Source organism: Oryzias latipes, chromosome 7 (assembly GCF_053564925.1).
Source record: "Oryzias latipes strain Hd-rR chromosome 7, Olatipes_Hd-rR_3.1".
Lineage (NCBI taxonomy): Eukaryota > Metazoa > Chordata > Actinopteri > Beloniformes > Adrianichthyidae > Oryzias > Oryzias latipes.
Window position 1 is genome coordinate 30383306 of NC_136243.1, and position 22210 is coordinate 30405515.

Below are 22210 nucleotides of genomic sequence, written 5' to 3' on the forward strand. Positions count from 1 at the left end.
ATATGGCGTCACTGATTTCGCAAAGTAAAAACCTAATAAATACAAACATTTTACAATGAATATTTATGAATCCACTGGTTTTTGATGATGAAAGGTTGGATTTTTTATTCAAACAAATCAATTAAAATACAGGTCTTCACAAAATCTGTTCAAACACAAAGTAATTGTGGTCTATATTTACCAGTCTAGTGAGCACTGATCCACAATGGTTTTTCGCAGAGACTTCTGGGAAATTTCTTGGGCAGTTTATTTTGAAGGGGCCTGTGCATTGTGGTTTGGGTGGCAGTCGAGGGCAGATGCCTCGGCGACCCAAACCCCGGTCATGGAACTTGCCTTTTGGGACATGGAACGTCACCTCTCTGGGAAGGAATGAGCCTGAGCTGGTGCGAGAGGTTGAGAGATACCGTCTAGATATAGTCGGGCTCACCTCCACACAAAGTCTGGGCTCTGAAACTCAGTCCTTGGAGAGGGGTTGGACTCTCTACCACTCTGGAGTTGCTCAAGGTGAGAGGCGGCAGGCTGGTGGGGCTAACTCATGAGCCCCCATCTCAGCCGCCAAGTGTTGGAGTTCACCCCGGTGGACGAGAGGGTCATTTCCCTCCGCCTCCGGGTGGGGGTCAGGTCTCTAACTGTGGTTTTGGCTTATTGGCCGAACAGCAGTTTGGAGTACTGTTAGAATAAATTTGTACATACATTTTCCCATATTTACTCAGAACTTCTATACTGTTGTGTTATCATATATAATAAAATGTGTTCATTGCTTTTCTGCGAGGAACGTGATCCTGGGAATGCAGTAAATGATTTTGTATTGACCCGGCAGCAGCTGTTCACCTTAAATGTGCAATAAATTGGCTTAATCTACAGCGGTGAACAAACGATCAAAAGGGATGTTTTGATTAACTTCCTGACGATTCAATTCAATTCAATTCAATTTTATTTGTATAGCCCAAAATCACAACAACAGTCGTCTCGATGGGCTTCGAAGTAAAACATGAAATCAAAAGGATCACGAATACAAAGAGTTCAATAGGAAAATACTAAAATGAACTAACAAACTGACTAAGCTATACTGGCATCCCTGCCTTTAGACCCCCCTTCGCGGTAAGGAAAAACTTCCAAAAAAAACGGATTCCGGGAAAAACGAAGAAACCTCAGGGGTGCCCACATGAGGGAGGGATCCTCCCCCAGGACGGACAGGCGATTTACCAGATTTCTTAGAGAAGAATTAACTTATCTAAATCTAAAACTACATATATAAAAGTCCAGCAGACGAGCTTCATCCAGCCGTTGTTGTGGGGACAGTCAAAGAAGCGAGTCGAGCCGGAGACAGGAACCACAGCCAGGTGTAGGAGCAGGAGCAGAGATGAGGTACTCGGTCAGGTACAGAGCAGAGACGAGCCAGAGATGAGCCAGAGGCAGGATCCACAGCCAGGTGTAGGAGCGGGAGCAAAGGCGAGGTAAACGGTCAGGAACTGGAGCACGGATGAAACAACTGGAGTCTGGAAGCACTCCCACTCCCCAGGAGGGGAGAGGAAAAGAGGGACATTACATGAATCGCACTGTACCAAACAGAGGCATGGAGAGCTAAATGATAAAGAAGAAGTAGAAAAGAAAAGAGGACAGAACTCCAGTGCACCATAGTTACCCCAGCTTCAACTTCTAGCAGCCTTTTAAAAGAAGTAGTTATTAATTTTAATTTAAACAAATTAACATTAAGTTAAATAATCTCTGAATACTAACTAGTCTGACAATAAGCCTATCCAAAGAGGAATGTTTTCAGTCTAACTTTGAATGTAGAAACTGAGTCGGCCTCTCTTACATGAGCTGGGAGTTTATTCCATAAGACAGGGGCTTGGTGGCTAAACGCTCTACCTCCAACCGTACTTTTAGTAATTCTAGGAACCACAAGCAGTCCTGCATTTTGCGAGTGAAGTGTTCTCATTGGATGGTAAGGGACTATGAGGTCCTTAATATAGGACGGGGCCATTCCATGTAAGGCCTTATATGTTAACAGGAGGATCTTGAACTTGATTCTGGAATCAACTTGGAGCCAATGGAGCGAAACTAACACAGGAGGGATGTGATCTCTTCTGCTGGTTCCAGCTAAAAATCTAGCTGCTGCGTTCTGAACAAGCTGGAGACTTCTTAAGGAACTCTTAGGACACGCTGCTAACAAGGAGTTACAGTAATCCAGCCTCGACGTAACAAATGCATGGATGAGTTTTTCAGCATCACTCTTAGAAAGTATATTTCTGATCTTAGCAATATTCCACAGGTGAAAAAAGGCAGTTCTACACGCCTGAGATATGTGAGCCTTAAATGATAAATCCTGGTCAAATAAAACCCCAAGGTTTCTAACTGTGGAATTGGGGGCTATACTTATGCCATCCAGGGAGACTATCTGAGCAGACAGAGCATCTCTGAGGTTTTTAGGACCAAGTATAATGACCTCAGTTTTTTCTGGGTTCAAGAGGAGGTAATTAATTGTCATCCAGGTCTTGATGTCTCTGATGCAGGCGTTCAGTTTATCTATATCGTCATTCTGGTCAGGCTTCACGGATAAATACAACTGCGTATCGTCGGCATAACAATGAAAATTAATGCTGTGTTTCCTGATTATGTTTCCTAGGGGTAGCATATAAAGCGTAAACAGGATCAGTCCCAAGACTGAGCCCTGTGGGACTCCATAGTTGACTCGAGTGCACTGAGAGGAATGTCCATTTACATTAACGAACTGATACCTATCGGACAGATAGGATTTAAACCACTGGAGAACAGATCCTCTGATCCCTATGTCCTGCTCTATTCTATGGAGTAAAATACCGTGGTCGATAGTGTCAAAGGCTGCACTGAGGTCCAACAGGACCAGAATAGAAAGTAGTCCCTTTTCTGAGGCCAATAACAAGTCATTAGAGACTCTAACTAGTGCAGTTTCCGTACTGTGGTGAGGTCTAAACCCCGACTGAAAGTCTTCATAGTGGCTGTTGTCCTGTAGGTGGCAGTAAAGCTGCTTAACTACAACTCTTTTTAGGATTTTAGAAATAAAGGGCAGGTTTGATATCGGTCTATAGTTGGCCAAGATGCTAGGATCCAAACTGGGCTTTTTCAGAAGAGGTTTAACAACTGCATATTTAAAAGACTGTGGTTCGTAACCCATTTCCAGAGAGGCATTTATCATTGTTAATATGGGATCATTAATTAGGGGAAAAGTTTCTTTAAAAAGTCTAGTGGGAATTGGGTCTAACAGACAAGTTGAGGATTTGGAGGACGTAATAATTGATGTTATTTCCGCTTGATCCACAATAGTGAAGCAGTCTAATGTTACAGAGGTTTCTATGGATGCCTCCATTTCTACCGCTTCAGCCTGTTCTGGGCTGATAGTAGGAATAACTTGATTTAACTGATGTCTAATATTTGAGATTTTTACTATCGAAAAATGTAAGAAAATCATCAGAGCTGAGAGAAACAGGATCATGTGGTTCTACTGAGCTCTGACTGCGAGTTCATTTAGCAATAGTGCTAAAATGAAATCTTGGATTGTTTCCATTCTCTGATATTAAGGTTGAATAGTACTGGCTTCTAGCTCTACGCAGAGCTTTTTTATAATTTAATAGGCTATGTTTCCAGATATCCAGAGAGTAGAAACGTGTGTCCTAAATTTATTGGCCTGGACAGCGGGGTCCATTAAAACCTGTATTTATTGGCTTGGACAGTTTATTAGAATAAACCCTGAGAATTCTAGACTCTATCAGGTACTGTGGTATTTTTCTGATTGGATTGGAAGATTGTCAGAAAGGAGTCCTGACTGTCAGATGTGTTTCCTGGCAGAATTATACTTCGCAACCTAAGGATTAATATGCAGTTGTCAGATACGTTTCCTGACTGGTTAAATTAATTACTAAAAGACCTTCATTTTATTTTTATTTTTATCTCCAGACAAGCGCAAGTGTTGTGCGACTGGCGGATTGGTGTGAATGAAGTGCACCGCTGTGAATGTGTGAATGAGAAGCGAATGACTGGCGGTTCTGTTTGATTGAATCATAATCAAGAGTATTTAAAAATTGTTATCAGAAATAACTGAACATGGGAAAAGGACAAAGCAAAGAAGGTAATGTGGATAGGAGGAAAACAGGGAAACATGAAGATTCAAAGAGGTTCATTGTGTCTATAGAATTATACTGCATATTTAATTTATTTTTTATCAGACACTGGTTTGTTTTCTAAAACGTACCGACATGTTTCGGTAGAATGTCTTCCACCTTCATCAGACGACCCTGATGAAGGTGGAAGACATTCCACCGAAACATGTCGGTACGTTTTAGAAAACAAACCAGTGTCTGATAAAAAATAAATTAAATACGCAGGGAAACATGAATGTTAATACTAGTTATAAAAGATTCATTTCAATGAAATGAATGGCTTATTTTGTTTATGTGGAAGGTGCCAAATTTGTTGCGTTATGTTTTTTTTTGTTTTGGTTTTGAGAAAACTGTTAATAGTTATTGTCTGCGTCTTGATTGTCTGTGTTTAAACAAACCTGTTGTGGTTTAGAGTGTGACTTGTGTTGTTGTTTAAATAGGGAAAAGTGAATTAAGAATTAAAAGACTAGATAAGGAAAAGCAGTTGAGTTTTCCCAGAAAAGAGGATTGTGATGGCAGCCAGTCATGTTGTAGATGACAAAGAGATGTGATTGGAAAGTGTGTAGAAATATTACATTACCTAGTACAGGAACTTTGGAAGACTATATAAATTATGCCCTCCACACTGAGAAAGTAACCAAAGAAAAACAAAGGGGGGTTAAATACCCACAGTTACAGCATTCCACAGGACAGGAGAAATGTTTTAATTGTGAGCAGGCTGGACCCAGCCTTCTTGTGTGTTTCTACCAGTCTGCTAAGTCACGTTGGGCTACTTACAACACAGGCAGGGTCCCTGCCCTGCCCCTGCGTGTTGACGGTATGGCAGAACTGGCGGTCCCAGTGGTCCAATTGCCCCCGGTGCATGCGCCCTCCTCACTCCATTGGTGCATCTGATGAGTGGTCTGGCGGTCCAAATGCGTCCCCTGTGCATACAGGCCCGGTGGTTCCCGGCGTGTATGCCATGCTACCAGGGTGCGCAGAACCAAGCGCCCCTGGGGTATGCGCCCTCCTGGCCGGGCAGGAACTTTTCCCAGAGTCTGCTACATTCTGGAGCGCGCGTCTGCTTCTCTGCTCCACTCCTATATAGTCTCTCAATTAAGAGCATGTGCTTCTAATTAAGGGTCGTGTCCACATGCAGCATGCAAGGGTTGAAAAAAAACAAACATGCAAAAAACCATCCAATCATGCAATTAGTTTGTCCCACCTGCTCACACTTTTTTTCCAAGGGCTCATATATCAATGTATGTGGTCTTTATTGAGTTTTGTTTTACTATGTGGATATTGAGTGTGTTGATTTGGTTAGAGGGTCACCGGCACACATGTACTCTTTGATAGGCTATTGGCTTAATGGCAGTGTACTATGTGTTTATTGTAAGGTAAAGCCGCACTCTGAAGGTTTTTATGATATGATTACTTCATTTTTATCTAGATGTGATTGCCTATTACCATGCGGGAGCTTTGCTATTTTTGCTATTTCAGGAGATCACACCTTTTTTGAAATATCCTTTTGCATGTTTTGATTTATTGAAGGTTTTAGGGAAGGCTAAAATCTGTAGGTCTGGATGCTAAGCTGAGGGTTTAGTTGTTCCTCTAGTTTTGATTTTAGCCATGTTTATCGTCCCTCTGATAGCTGGAGAAGTTAAGACATTACACAGGCTCCCAAATCTATGGCCTTAGTAGTTTAATTGTTAATTTTTCTTGTTGACTTTTCTTTTACTAGCAGTAAAGCTGCTGAGGACTTTTTGAGATGCTTTTAAAAACTAAATTGTACCATTAGTGAATTAGGATCCTGTGTTTAAGCCCCCCCACCACTACCACCACCACCAAATAATACAACTGAAGAACATTGTTTTTAAGAGTAAAAGCATTTAATTTTGTAATGAAAAATGCAACAATCAATCACATATACTACACTTTTGGTTGGTGTTGCTGATAAATTAAAGTCCAGTTGTGAAAGAATGTTTACATTTTAAAGAAAAGACAGTATTCTTAAAAGAAAAAATATTTCTTTGTGTGTGTGTGTGTGCGTGCGTGCGTGCATGCGTGCGTGCGTGCGTGCGTGTGTGTGTGTGTGTGTGTGTGTGGGTGTTTTATACTTCGTTTTATAACTTGATATTTCACTTGTCTAGTAAAGAGAAAGAAATGTTCCACTAAATCAAAGGTTGTAAATAAGATAGAATAGGACCAACATCACCGAATTAAAGGTTCTGTGAAAACAAAAAGAAAAAAAAAACATTATCATTGCATGACAATAATATAAGTATTAAGGAATTTTTGAAGAGTAAAAGTCACAGAAATCATTTTTATGGTGTAAGAAAAACATGTCAGCCCCCAATTGTGAAAGATCTCCCACAATACCAAGATGAGAGGCTTATAATTGCCATCAGTGGTATATCAGAAGGAGATCAAATGAAAAAAAAAACAATCCAGAAAATCTTGTTGTCTGATTTGGTCATCGGTAGCAGTCTGCTATGAAGCTTTAAGGAGGCGCACTAATGTGCTACACCGGGGGCTCTTACTCAACCCCGTATGCCACCTTCATTAGTCCAGACATTTGTTGTCTTACTAAATACTTTTTACCCCCACAAGAAGTACTTCTTTTTTTGTTGCAGCAAAAACTTCTGTGAATCACAAAAAATTAAGGATTTGTTCAAATGAATTGATACGTTTATGGTGTTACTTACATTTACAAACATAAGACAACTCCAGGTACTTAAATGTTCCAAAACAGGGATCTCCAAACACAGAGCCGCTTGCTTTGATGGTGCAGCTGTTTCTCCCATTACAACTGTGGATTTAAAAGGGGTAAAAGTGAGACAGATGTGGTCCTTTTTACACTTTTGTACAGCATTTTATCAGAGTGTGGTGTCTGGCCTTTAAAAACTAGAGAAAAAATATTGCCATTCATTTACCATGATTTAAAAACTACCTTAAAATCGATAATTAAAAATTAATTTCTGAGGTTTGGTGCTGAATGAGTTCAGTTTATTCATTTTTTTTTATTTATGATCATATTTGATTTCACAATTTGATTTCCACAATATATTATTTTAGTCTTTAATATGTATTTACTGTTCTTACATTTGAAATCATTATTCTTCTGTATTGTTAATGCTCAATAGACTGTTGTGTTGTGTTTCTGTTTATTTTTTTATTCTTTACACCCTTAATACGTTTTTCTATGTGACGACAAAAATAAAAGAATAAGGTTAAGTAGAGGTTTTTATGCAAAACTCCCACATTACCCTCACCTTTTAGCGACTATCTGGGTGGAGTTGGAGCAGTAGACATTTTCAACCTGGGAGGGAGGTCGGCTGGCATAGCAGACGGCCTTGTTATCACGTCCAAAGTAGGCACCAAGGACAGATATGACCCGTCCTTTATCTGAAAGAAAAAAATAATGTAATTAATATAAAAGAAGCTACATACAAATAAGCATCCATTATGATTACAAAGTAGATGTTTTCTTACCGCAATTCAGATTTGCATAAGACTGGTAGCATGCAATGAGGTGAACTATTAAGAAAATAGGAAAGTCATCATCTTTTTATGTAAACTTTACTTAAGTTCATGAGCCTCTTAATTTCTATATTTTGCAAACATACTTGCAGGCACACAGGTGAAGTTAGTCTGTAGATATTTGTAAGTTCCATAGCAGGGATCAGGAGAAATCACATCGTTTGTGCTGATCTCACACACCTTCTTTCCGTTGCACCTGAGAAAAAACAAAACAAAATAACCCAATAAAAATGTAATTACAAAACGGTTGGAACAGTTGGAAAGAGGTTTGTCTGTCTTCCTTTCATTTTGTCTTTTTTTTAGCAACACAAAGAGTCAAAGACTACGGCAAGCTACAGCATTGTAGCAGCACACAGAAAGACATACAAAATAGAATTTGAAAAAGTTTTAAGGTAGGTAATTTAACAAACTAGACTATTTTAGAATGACCTATGAGGGCAGTATCAGGGAGTTTTTGGAGTGCTTGTTATTTTTTTTATGTACTGTAAATGTTTGAGTTTTGTGGTCACGTCTGCGTATAGCTCAATGTGCCCAATGTCTGCACATTTCTTTCTTTCAAAGCTGTTTCTTCTCGTTCAGGGCTGCTGGAGCTTATCCCAGTCACTTGTGGACGAAGGCTGGAAACACCATGTACAGGTCGCCAGTCTATCCCACACCCATGCACACTAGAAATTGCACCCTAGGGGCAATTTAAAGTGACCAATTATTCTATGGACGATGGGAAGAAACCGCAGTCCCCGGAAAAAACCCACGCATGCACGGGGAGAACATGCAAACTCCACACAGGAAGGTTCTGCATTGATGTTCTGTTTCAGCTGGGACTTAAACCATGGGCTTCATGTTTTGACGCAAGAGTGCTAACCGCTGCACCACCGCGCAGCTGACAGCAAATGTTTAAAAAAAACTGATGTTTAGCTTTTGTACTATTTCTGAAATATGTATTAACTATAGTTAAAGTACATTTCCCTAATATAAGTAAGTAAGAATTAATTGAATAAATAAATACAATTTATGTGGAGTTCAGACTATTCACCCTAAACTGTCATAAATACAAATGTAACCCAACAAAACCTGTAAAATGTTTGTGTTTGGTCTGTAAAATATGGAGCAAGTGTCCTGACGTTAAAAATCTAAACTATATCTCGTTCCCACAGATTAATATCTTGTTCCCCCAAGATAATATTCCGTTCCCTTGCAATACTATTTCATTCTCTCGAAATAATTAATTTGAGCAACTGGAATAACTGAGTCGAGGAAAATGAATAATTATTCACATCATAAGTCATTCATACACGGATATTTTTTCTCCGTTCGTCCGCAAAAGCAGCTTTCAGCGGTAACTTCCGTGTCTCTGTGACCCGCATTTGTTCAAAAAAGGAAAAAGAACAAGAATGATCAATTTATTATTGCATCAATGAATATAAGAATAATATCAAAAGATTTATTATACCTAGGCTGCTTCTCCATACGATTCACCGGACATAGCTCTTTTGCTTGTAATGCCGGCATTCGGGCAGCTGGCTGGCCGGTAGACAGACAGCCAGCTGATATTATGGTTTAGGGTCGAATAATAATATTCAGGAGGACTTGTCTTTAATTATTTCGAGACAACGAAAAAGTATTTATAGGGAACGGAATATTATCTTGTGGGAACAAAATTTTAATCTGTGGGAACATGATATCTTTTAGTTTTTTAATGTGCGAATGATAAGTTGTTGGGAAATTAGTAATGCAGATCTATTGTGTTTAATGCACGTAAAAAAGAAAAGAACACGACAGATCCGAGTTGGTAAATAAAATTGTGGCAGTAATTTGTGGCTATTTTGTGTCCTTTTAACTTTCTAGTAAACATTTCACAATGGAGATAAATATTATTTTGAAAATAAATATGTAGTGGCAATAATTTTGCGGTCTTTTATTCTAGATTTGTCATATTTGAAAATCTTGATTAACAAACCGCAGTTCCTTTAGTCCTTTCAGTTGATTTTTTATTTAATAATACAAAACAAAACATTACGTCCATTTTAGTGTCTGTACAAGTAGGACGAGTGTGAAAATCAAGGTTTCAGTCTTCTAACGTATGGAAACAGAGATTCTTCTTGAGTAATCTTTGTACGTCTCACATTCGAGACAGAGTCTTTTCACTGACTCAATTAGCAAACTCTTTCTTCCTACCTGTTTTTGACAAAATCCCCAGTTCCATTTTGAGAGCATCCTGTGTTGCTGAATTCCCTTGGAGGCCTGCCTTCACTGCAGGTTTTGTTGTTTTTACGTCCATACAGGGCAGACTGCACCCTGATCACTCCATTCTCTGTTTCACAGAAGAACCACAAAAAATTAAATTAAGGCTGTTTTTGTACATCTAATTTGTTATCTGCAAAGGATTAGATAATTGTGTCCTCTATTGTTTCATAAAGTTTGAATAAAGTACATCAACAATGTTAGTGTGTCTGTAATATACATTAATTATGTATTTATGAATTTATGTATCCACAATATTAGTTTGCTAGACATAATTACTTTTTATAATTTGTGCACGTAATATGGTACGAAATGTGTTTTGTTGTTGGTAAATTACGATTTGGTAAATCCAATATGTATTTCAAATATTACAATGTGTACAGTGTACTACAAATTTAGTTCAAACAAATTAATAGATTAAAAAATTTAGTCAGCCACTAATTGAGCAAGTTCTCCCATGTAAATAGGTGAGAGAAGCCCATGTTTTTTTATTCTAGGTATACCTCATCAAAATAAAAATAAAAAAATCCTAAAAATTACATTTATCTGATTTTTATTGGCACAATTTATTTGCAAATTATGGTAGAAAATACTATAGTATATGGTCATCTACAAACAAGCAATATTTCTGTCTCTTACAGATCTTTGACTATATCTGTAAGAGGAGCATTTGTCCTCCACTTGTCACCTGTATTAAGGCACCTGTTTGAACTTGTTATCTAAATAAAATGCACCAGACCACAACCTCAAACAGTCACACTCCAAACTCCACTGTGGCCAAGACCAAAGAGCTGTCTAAGGACACCAGAACCAAAATTGTTGACCTGCAACAGGCTGAGAAGACTGAATTTGCAAAAGGAAAGCAGCTCGGCGTGAAGAAATCAACAGAGGGAGCAATTATTAGGAAATGGAAGACAAACAAGGCCACTGATAATCTTACTCTATCTGGGATTCCCTGCAAGATTTCACCCTATGGGGTCAAAATGATCACAATAATGGTGAGCAAAAACCCCAGAACCACATGGGGGGACCTAGGGAATGACCTGTAGAGAGCTGGGACCAAAGTAACAAAGGCTACCATCAGTAACACACTATGCCGTCAGGGACTCAAATCCTGCAGTACAAGACGTGCCCCCCTGCTAAAGCTAGTATGTGTGCAGGCCTGTCTAAAGTTTGCTAGAGTGGAAGATCCAGAAGAGGATTGAGACTTCCTATGGTTAGATAAAACCAAAATAGTACCTTTGGGTAAGAAGTCTTTTGGTCATGTTTGGATGAGAAAGAATGCTAAGATGCATCTAAAGACCTTACCTTCTGTAAAGCATGGGAGTGGAAACATCATGCTTTGGGGCTGTTTTTCAGCAAAAGGACCAGGACGCCTACTCCATGTAAAGGAAATGTATGGTCAGATACTGAGTGAAAAACTCCTTCCATCAGCAAGGGCATTGAAGATGAAATGCGGCTGGGTCTTGCAGCCTGACAACGATGCCCGGTTAACGAAGGAGTGGCTTCATAAGAAGGATTTCAAAGTGCTGAAGTGGCATAGCCTGTCTTCAGATCTCAATCCCATAAATCTTTAGAGAGAGTTGAAAGTCTGTGTTGCCCAGTGACATAATTGCTCTAGAGGAGTTTTGCATGGAGGAATGGGCCAAAATACCAGCAAAGGTTTGTAAAAATCTTGTGAAGAGTTAAATGTATACAACAAAGTATTGAGTTGAACTTTTGTTTTTGACCAAATACTTATTTTCCACCATTAAATACCTTTGATAAAATTACAGGCCTCTAATATTTTGAAATGGGAGAACTTGACTAAATACTTTTTACCCCACTTTAAATACACTTTTCAAAATTGGACGTGAGTAAAAAAACATTATTTGAGATCTACATGCAGCTTTCTCCAGTTAATGTCCTATTGTGTATAAAGTTTCAGGAGCATGTCCGTCTTACCACATTCTAGACGATGGGGAATGTTGCTGTCAACACAGGTTGTGACTGTGTCTGTGGAAACCCCTGAAATGAAAAGGATTTTAAGTTTAAAAGTTTAAAAGTTTGTTTGCGTTTCATAAAGTTTCATTCAACCTTTGTCCCATGAGATTTACCTGATACCACGAACAGGCAAACTGCTGCAAGCACTAAAGCAAGACAAGAATAATTCAACAATCAAACAAAATCATAAATGACTTCTTGTTGCAATTTAGTTTATCCTTTTGTAAAGAAATAATTGAACATTGTAAAATGTACAATATTTCAGATTTGACCTAAAATATTAGTCTTTGTGCATTTAAACATCAAATTCAACTAAAACTGAACTTAAGACTGAGCTCTGAAGACAAACAATATAGGAGTTCCACTCAAAACTCATTCCTAGACTTAAACATTGTTGTGCTGAGTCTGAAGAGCAGCATGGCTTCTGAAGATCCAGACCGATGATGCTGATGCCAGGAGTGTTTCTGTATTTATACTGCTGTGTAGACATTCCAGATGAAATTGATACTTGAAAAACCCCCAGATCTTAACAACGATACACTGTTTTACCTAAAACAAGGAAAGCGATAATGAAAAATCTAACAGAAACAGGAACTGTCAAAACCTGAACTTGTTCCTCATGCTTTTATGCACCCCAACAGGAATCTTTAACAAGTCTTAATGCATTGGTTTTAAACTTCCTTGAAAATCTCACTGTGCCAGCAACCTGACTAATGTGCAGAAAACAAAATTTTTTATAGAAAGGTCTGCCTTTTTCTACAAATTGTATTTGGTATATTGAATGAAACAAAGAAAACTGGGAGAACACATTACTTTATTAGTAATGTCAGAGTTGTTGATATCCAGGTAGGTCAATAGAGAAGAATTTCTCATTTTCAACGATGGACTGAGTTTTTATGGATGCAATTGCTGGATGCGATGCTGTTAATTATCAGTTTATGAATGCTTGCAGACTAAAGTGTTTCTTTTCAAAATAAACTGCCCCTGAAATTTCCAAGAAGTCTCTGCGAAAAAACATTGTGCATCAGTGCTCACTAGACTGGTAAATATAGACCACAATTACTTTATGTTGGAACAGATTTTGTGAAAACCTGTATTTTAATTGATTTGTTTTAATAAAAAATCCAACCTTTCATCATCAAAAACCAGTGGATTCATAAATATTCATTGTAAAATGTTTGTATTTATTAGCTTTTTACTTTGCGAAATCAGTGACGCCATATTCGCTGTTTAAAAAACAAAACGTAGTGAGGATGGTGTTTTTAAAATCCAGGGCACTACATTTTCACGCACTATATTGTTTTTTAGTCATTTGGAAGTAGGGAGGGAATTCCGACAGCCTGAGAAACTTAAAGACTTAAAGACCGTAAATGTACAATTATATGAGGTTTTGAATTGCAGGTTGTTGTTGTGTCAAGATTCCAGATGTAGTTGATACTTGAAAAAACCCCAGATCTTAACAATGATACACTGTTTTACCTAAAACAAGGAAAGCGATAATGAAAAATCTAAAAGAAACAGGAACTGTCAAAACCTGAACTTGTTCCTCTTGCTTGTCATGCACTCCAACAGGAATCTTTAACAAGTCTTAATGCATTGGTTTTAAACTTCGCTGAAAATCTCACTGTGCCAGCAACCTGACAAATGTGCAGAAAACAAAACTTTTTCTAGAAAGGTCTGCCTTTTTCTACAAATTGTATTTAGTAAGCTGAATGAAACAAAGAAAACTGGGAGAAGAGCACATTACTTTATTTTTAATGTCAGAGTTGTTTATATCCAGGTAGGTCCATTGAGAAGAATTTCTCATTTTCATTGATGAACTGAGTTTGCAGCAACAATGCAGTGTATTTCATACTGATCAGTTTATGAATGTTTGCAGACAAAAGTGTTTCTTTTCAAAATAAACTGCCCCTAGAAATTTCCCAGAAGTCTCTGCTAAAAAACCATTGTGCATCAGTGCTCACTAGTCTGGTGAATATAGACCACAATTACTTTGTGTTTTAACAGATTTTGTGAAGACCTGTATTTTAATGGATTTGTTTTAATAAAAAATCCAACCTTTCATCATCAAAAACCAGTGGATTCATAAATATTCATTGTAAAATGTTCGTATTTATCAAGTTTTTACTTTGCGAAATCAGTGACACCATATTCGCTGTTTAAAAAAACAAAACGTAGTGAGGATGGTGTTTTTAAAATCCCCGGCACTACATTTTCACGCACTATATTGTTTTTTAGTATTTTTGAAGTAGGGAGGGAATTCCGACAGCCTGAGAAACTTGAACATTTGGAGATGTTCAGGGGGAGATCTGGTATGGGGCTTGATGCAAGAGAGACAATGGTCTGATTTGAAGATCCAGTTCCAGGAGAGGAGAAAAAATCCAATAGAAGAAATCTATGGGCTGGTCCCCAGTCTCATTCCAGATGGCCTTAAATTGAATGCAGAGGTTTAGAAAGGTTGTGACTGTTTCTGTGGAAAAAACTAAAAAGACAAGGACTTCAGTGAAACAACGGTTTGTTTGTTGTTCATAAAGTTTTATTCAAGCTTTGTCTTTTACCTAATACCGTGAACAGGCAAATAGCTTTAAGCCCGGAAAAAAAGCCGTTTGTATTCGGAACCTCGTTCTTTCGGTCATGACCCACAGCTCATGACCATAGGTGAGTATTGCAATAAAGATCGACCAGTAAATTGAGAGCTTTGCTTTTCGGCTCAGCTCTCACTTCACCACAACGGACCGATACAGCGACCGCATAACTACTGACGCCGCTCCCTTATGCCTGTTGATTTCATGCTCCGGTCTTCCCTCACTCGTGAACAAGACCCCCAGATATTTAAACTCCTCCACTTGAGGCAGGGAGACTCCACCCACCGAGAGATGGCAGACTACCTTTCTCCGGTCAAGAACCATGGCCTCAGATTTAGCGGTGCTGACCCACATCCCAGCTGCTTCACACTCGGCTGCAAACCGACCCAATGCACGCTGGAGGTCCTGGCTCGATTAAGCCAACAGGACAACATCATCTCCAGAAAGCAGAGAAGAAATCCTGTGGTCCCCAAAGCAGATCCCCTCCGGTCCCTGGCTGCGCCTAGAAATTCTGTCCATAAAAACTATGAACAGAACCGGTGACAAAGGGCAGCCCTGCCGGAGTCCAACGTGGACCGGGAACAGGTCTGACTTACTGCCGGCTATGCGAAGCTCCTACTCCGGTCATACAGAGACCGGACAGCCCTCAGTAAGGCTCCCCGGACCCCATACTCCCAGAGCACCCTCCACAGGATGCCACGGGGGACGCGGTCGAATGCCTTCTCCAAATCCACAAAACACATATGGACTGGGTAAGCAAACTCCCACAATTCCTCCAGCACCCTATATAGGGTATAGAGTTGGTCCACTGTTCCACGACCAGGACGGAAACCGCACTGTTGTTCCTGAATCCGAGGCTCAACTATCGGTTGGACTCTCCTCTCCAGTACCCTGGCATAGACTTTCCCAGGGAGGCTGAGGAGTGTAATTCCCCTGTGGTTGGAACACACTCTCCGGTCCCCCTTCTTAAACAGGGGAACCACCACACCTGTCTGCCAGTCCAGTGGTACAGTTCCCGACTGCCACGCGACGCTGCAGAGATGTGTCAGCAAAGACACTCCCACAGCATCCAGAGACTTGAGGTATTCAGGGCGGACTTCATCCACCTCCGGGGCCTTGCCACTGAGGAGCTCGTTGACTACCTCAGTGACTTCAGCCCGGGTAATAGACAGCCCCACCCCAAGGTCCTCGTTCTTTGCTTCTTCAAAAGAAGGCGTGTCAGTGGGATTGAGAATATCCTCCTAAGTATTCCTTCCACCGCCCGACAATGTCCCCAGTCAAAGTCAACAGCCCCCCACCTGCACTGAAGACGGTGCCTGTGGAGAACTGCTTTCTCCTCCTGAGTTGCCGGATAGTTTGCCAGAATTTTTCAAGGCCAACCGATAGTCCTTCTCCATGGCCTCACCGAACTCCTCCCAGGCCCCAGTTTTTGCCTCGCAACAGTCCGGGCCGCAGCTCGCTTAGACTGCCGATACCTGTCAGCTGCCTCTGGAGTCCCGCAAGCCAGCCCGGCCTGGTATGACTCTTTCTTTAGCTTGACGGCATCCCTTACTTCCAGTGTCCACCACCGGGTTCGGGGGTTACCGCCGCGACAGGCACCAGAGACCTCCCGACCACAGCTCCGAGCAGCAGCAGAGACAAAGGAAGAGGAAAACATGGTCCACTCGGACTCAATGTCCCCAACCTCCCTCGGTACTTGTTTGAAGTTCTCCCGGATGTGGGAGTTAAAGACTTCCCTAACGGAGGGCTCAGCCAGACGTTCCCAGCAGACCCTCACAGTATGTTTTGGTCTACCAAGTCTTTCCGGCCTCCATCCCCGCCAGCAAACCCAACTCACTACCAGGTAGTGATTGGTGGACAGCTCCCCCCCTCTCTTCACCCGAGTGTCCAAGAAACAGGGCCAAAGATCGCCTGAAACAACTACAAAGTCGATCATCGACCTTCTGCCTAGGTTTGTCCTGATGCCAGGTGTATTGATGGACACCCTTGTGCTCGAACATGGTGTTCGTTATGGACAAACTATGACGAGCACAGAAGTCCAATAACAAAACACCACTCGGGTTCCGATCAGGGGGGGAATTCCTACCAATCACGCCCCTCCAGGTGCCACTGTCAATGCCCACGTGGGCATTGAAGTCCCCAGGAGGACAATGGAGTCCCCCGTTGGGGCACTTTCCAGTATCCTTTCGAGGGACACCAAGAAGGCATGGTACTTGTTAGATCCAAACCTTATCCAACATTTCTCAACTCAACTCATCTTTATTTATATAGCAGTTTCAATCAGCAGCAGCCGACACAAAGTGCTGAACAAGTTAAATGAAGAAAACAAACACTAAAACATCTTAAAACAGAAGATTAAATAGAGAGAGATAAAACAATAAAACCAGTACAGCAACACAGCAATAGCAGAAGTCTCATGTTGAATTAAAAGCCAGAGCATAAAAATGGGCTTTCAGGCGGGTTTTAAAAATGGACAGTAATGGAGCTTCTCTTATGGACAGTGGCAGAGAGTTCCAAAGCTTTGGAGCAGCAACAGCAAAAGCTCTGTCCCCTCTGAGCTTTCGTTTGGACCTCGGTACCTCCAGAAGCAGCTGATCAGCTGATCTGAGGCACCGGGCTGGGGAGTAAGGGGAGAGAAGTTCAGAAAGGTACAGCGGGGACAGACCATGTAAAGATTTAAAAACAAATAAAAGAATCTTAAAATGAACTCTAAAAAGCACAGGCAGCCAGTGGAGTGATGCTAAAATTGGCGTGATGTGGTCTCTTTTACATCCTCCAACCAGAAGACGGGCAGCTGCATTTTGAACACGTTGGAGACGTGAGAGAGATGACAGGCTGAGTCCCAAATAAAGAGAATTACAATAATCCAGCCGGGATGTGATGAACGCGTGGATTACTGTTTCAAAATGTGCAGCTGTTAAAAAAGGTTTTACCTTGGCAAGTTGCCAAAGATGAAAAAAGCTTGACTTCACCACTGAGCTTATCTGCTGATCCAGTTTAAAATAACTGTCCAGTTTAATACCCAGATTAGAAACATTTGTTTTTAAAAAGTTAGTCAAGGGACCCAAATCAACTTGGGAAGGTTCAATAAAATCACTCGGTCCAAAAACTAAAACTTATGTTTTATTCTCATTAAAACTCAGAAAGCTAAGGGCCAATCAGTCCTTAATGTCCTGAAGACATGACAGGAGCTGCTTCATGGAGAGATCATCCTTCTTTTTTAAGGGCAGATACAGCGGGGAAAATAAGTAGTGAACAAATAAACATTTCTCTCAAAAAACATATTTCTAATCGAGCTATTGACACGAAATTTTCACCAGATGTCGGCATCAACCCAAGTAATGCACACATAGAAAGAAATCCAAACATTTATGTCCATAAATGAAGTTATGTGTAATAACGTGAAATGGCACAGGGAATAAGTATTTAACACATGAAGAAAAGGAGGGGTAAAAAGGTCTGGCAAGCCAAGAAAGCAGCTGGAGTTTGTCAGTATTCAGAAGGTTAACCTGCCCCCTATTAGTGCAAAGTAATGTCAGCTGGTATAGTCCTGATTGATGCCTTTTAAAAAGGTTTTTCACCAGCAAGGTGTCAGACAAGAAGCATTGCATGATGGGTAAAAGCAAAGAGCTGTCTAAAGACCTACGCAACATTATTGTTGCAAAACACACTGAAGGCATTGGTTACAGGCGCATTTCTAAACTTCTGAAAGTTCCAGTGAGTACCATTGGGGCCATCATCCGGAAGTGGAAAGAACACGGCATTAGCATAAACCTGCCACGGCCAGGTGCTCCTCGCAAGATTTCAGAAAGAGGAGTCAGAACAATCATCAGAAGGGTTCTCCAACAGCCCAGGACCACTCGTGGAGAGCTTCAGAAAGACCTGGAATCAGCAGGTACCGTTGTTTCAAAGTAAACAATAAGTAATGCACTCAACCGCCATGGCCTCCATGCATGCACACCATGCAAGACTCCATTTTTGAAGAAGAAGCATGTTGAAGCTCGTTTGGAGTTTGCGACACAACATTTGGATAAACCCATGACATTCTGGGAGAAGATACTCTGGTCAGATGAGACCAAAATTGAACTCTTCGGATGTCATAAGACACAACATGTTTGGAGGAAAAATTGCACTGCACATCACCCCCAAAACACCATACCAACAGTCAAGTTTGGAGGTGGGAGCATCATGGCGTAGGGCTGTTTTTCAGCATGTGGTACTGGTAGACTTCATATCATTGAAGGAATAATGACTGGAGAAAAGTATGGAGACATTCTTGATCAGAATATGATGTCATCTGCCAGGCTGCTGAAGATGAAAAGAGGGTGGATCTTTCAGCAAGACAACGATCCCAAGCACACAGCCAAGGTAACACTCAACTGGTTGAAGAAAAAGAAAATAAAGCTGCTAGAATGGCCCAGTCAATCATCAGACTTGAATCCAATTGAAAATCTTTGGAAAGAACTGAAGATCCGGGTTCGCAGAAGAGACCCCCGGAACCTTGAAGATTTGAAGGCAGTTTGTGTGGATGAATGGGCCAAAATCACACCTGAGCAATGTAATCGACTGGTTTCTCCATATAGGAGGTGTCTTGAGGCTGTAATCACCAACAAAGGTTTTTGCACTAAGTATTAAATAAAGTAAGCATGTTCAATATTTATTCCCTGTGCCATTTCACTTTATTACACATAACTTCATTTATGGACATAAATGTTTGGATTTATTTCTATGTGTGCATTACTTGGGTTGATGCCGATATCTGGTGAAAATTTCATGTCAATAGTTCGATTAGAAATATGTTTTTTGAGAGAAATGTTGATGTGTTCAATACTTATTTTCCCCGCTGTAGATCTGGCTGTCATCTGCATACAAGTGAAAAGATCAATTATATTTATGCCGAAAGAAAGGACGCGGACTCGAGGAATTTCTTTCACGTGGAGAGCAAAGTAAAGCTTGTGCTCAGACAACACATTAGTTTGCTCTGAGTTTTGCAAAGCTCTGCTCCCACCTTTATTGGAATCTGGGTGTTTCCTAACATACAACATGTGACATTTATGTCTAAAGGGTAAGGGATAAAAACATACACACACATATGGTTTACAGAAGTTAAGAAACCAATCTGAACATTTCTTGACATCGTCAGGAAGTTAATCAAAACATCCCTTGTGATCGTCAGTTCACCGCTGTAGATTAGGCCGATTTATTGCACATTTAAGGTGAACAGCTGCTGCCGGGTCAATACAAAATCATTTACTGCATTCCCAGGATCACGTTCCTCGCAGAAAAGCAATGAACACATTTTATTATATATGATAACACAACAGTACAGAAGTTCTGAGTAAATATGGGATAATGTTGTACAAATTTATCCTAACAATTCCCTCCTGTTTTATCACATATTGACTCAACATCTCACATCGTTTGTTCGTTTGTAGTTCAGCCACTTCACTGGGATTTTCAGCTGGAATGAAGAAATAGATCAGACAATGAGGAATCAAGTTTTTATCATCTGATTCCTCCTCTGCCTTTTGCGACACTAATAGTGGGTAGAGTTGGCCATTTTGGCCTCCATTAGAGAGATCGCTGCGGTAATGACACGAGTGAACAAAGAACGTAGACAAGGAATACAACAGCATCCATACAAGGTCAATTTTGCTGCAAATTCTGTTAAAGACACTAGCAACAAAGACATCAAAGTTATTTATTTCCCAAAGGCATTAATCCAGGAGTCCCACACAGTGGTGTCCATACCAGTGTGTTCCTTCATCTTACCATTCAGGGTGCGAAGACCCTCTACTGCCTTAGTCAGACTGCCATCTGCAGTGGTGTTGTTGAGGAGGAACGTGATTCACTGCTCTCAGAACGTGGTGCAGACGCCTCCCTTTTCAGCCAACATGTCCAGTACAATTCAGTTCTGAAATGCCATGAGTGAGGTCGGTGACAGCTGTACGTTTACAGCCTAAAACCCCATCTGTGTCCAGTTACCAAATTTCTTGGACGTTGTAATGGATGTCAATGGATTCCGTCCACGCTTTTGTCCATCGTACACCACCAACAGAGAAAGGATTCAGACCCAGCTGCAACCTGATTTACCAGTTTATATTCGTCTGACACTCCTCGTGATACTGCTATGGCATTCCTGCTTTTATGTAGGATTGCATCTGTGAGGATAAACACTAGACAGGTAATTAACCAAACCTTCCAACTGTCATGGAATATACACAGTCACAAGTAACAACAACTGCAACGTTTCCAGTCACATTTCTGAGCAGCTAGTTTATGAATTAGTACACAATAACAGTAGTTGTACTATTTACCAGAATTGCAAATTCAATTTTCCAAATGTATTGACTTGGTTTGGCGAGCATTCAGTGAATCATTTAGGTAAGGATTAACATTTATGAGTAAACGTAGTTACAACATACATTAATCTTATCAATGTCACAGGTAGAATTAACTCCTCCCTGTTCCGGACCCTGCAGATACTTTCAAATCAAATTCAATGTAACAGCATTGACAACAACATAAACAAAACATTTCATACAATTAAAAAACCATCTAGACCAGGGGTGCTCATTATGTCGATCGCGATCCACCGGTCGATCTTCAAGGACAAGAGGGAGATCGCGGACCAGAAAAGAAAAAAGTACTTCTTAAAAATCCACCAGCCAATCAAAATCCTCACCGAGAAGTACGGGACTTGATTGACATGCAGAACGGCCAATCGGACATTCTCTGATACATACGTCACTGCAGACACGTGTTTAAATTCACTGAGCGCAAACTCTCCCCGCGGCACGTCAAGTTCCCGGCAGAAGATCGCTACGGACAACCACAGTGTTTATTAAAGCCGCGCCACTTGTCTCCTCCTGCTATCAGCTCTGCAGTTCTCGCCCGATAAATACGAGCTCATTAAGGAAGCTGTTTTTGACGTGGCGCGTGCTTCATACGAGGCCAGCAGCGCCTTTGAAAAGCCATGATGCTCCCCCTATTGCACGGTTTACAACAGAGCATGACATACGATGGTTGCTGCTTTCTGTCTTTGTAATAAAACGCCTCATCTGTTACTACAAAAGTATCTTTTTTGTAATCTCACTGTGTTGTTTTTAATCATCAGTACATAAACAATAATGTTCAAATAAACATGTGACTAATAAACATAACTAACAAACATTTATTAATAATATATATATATATATGAAAAAGTGTGAGCACCCCTGATCTAGACTAAAGATAAGTCTCCAATCTAAGCGAGGATGGGATGTCGACGGCTTCACTGACTTTCATGTCTACCCAGACCCTAAATGTCTGAGTACACCCTACTATCAGACTTTTGCTCACCGTCCTCTCTGGAGTCTTTATTTAAGATAACCATCTTACAGTGGGTCAGGTGTATCCAGGTAGACCTTTCAGCTATATTCACAGCAGTTTGAGTGGTCAGCAGCACCTGGAAGGGACCTTCCCACTTAGGAGTGCCAGTGTTTCTTTTCTCACTCCGTATCAACACCCAGTCACCAGGCTTGACCAAAAAGCTTTCCTGCTGAGACATAGAATCATTAGTTTTTCCAGGTAATTGTTTTTGTTTTTTCTAGCAGCCACTTTATGTGGTCTGCCAATTTATTTCTTCATTTGTCTCCTACACATTTTTAAACTGAGGAAGCCTATACGGTCTTCCAAAAAGGGTCTCATATGGTCTTAATCCCGTTGTACTTGTAGGCATTTTACATTTCATCCATGGTCTTT

At 40.6% G+C, this 22210-nt stretch overlaps 1 protein-coding gene across 1 annotated transcript; it reads right to left on the reverse strand.

Annotated features, from left to right (window-relative positions):
• Nucleotides 1-5988: 5988 nt before the first annotated feature.
• LOC111947646 (L-rhamnose-binding lectin SML-like) lies at nt 5989-12038 on the reverse strand (the record flags this gene model as incomplete). Its single annotated transcript, XM_023956412.2, has 8 exons — nt 5989-6346; nt 6824-6927; nt 7391-7523; nt 7611-7655; nt 7745-7854; nt 9834-9969; nt 11844-11906; nt 11996-12038. Coding segments are annotated over 8 exons (636 nt in total), but the record flags the coding sequence as incomplete, so codon positions are not given.
• Nucleotides 12039-22210: the final 10172 nt, after the last annotated feature.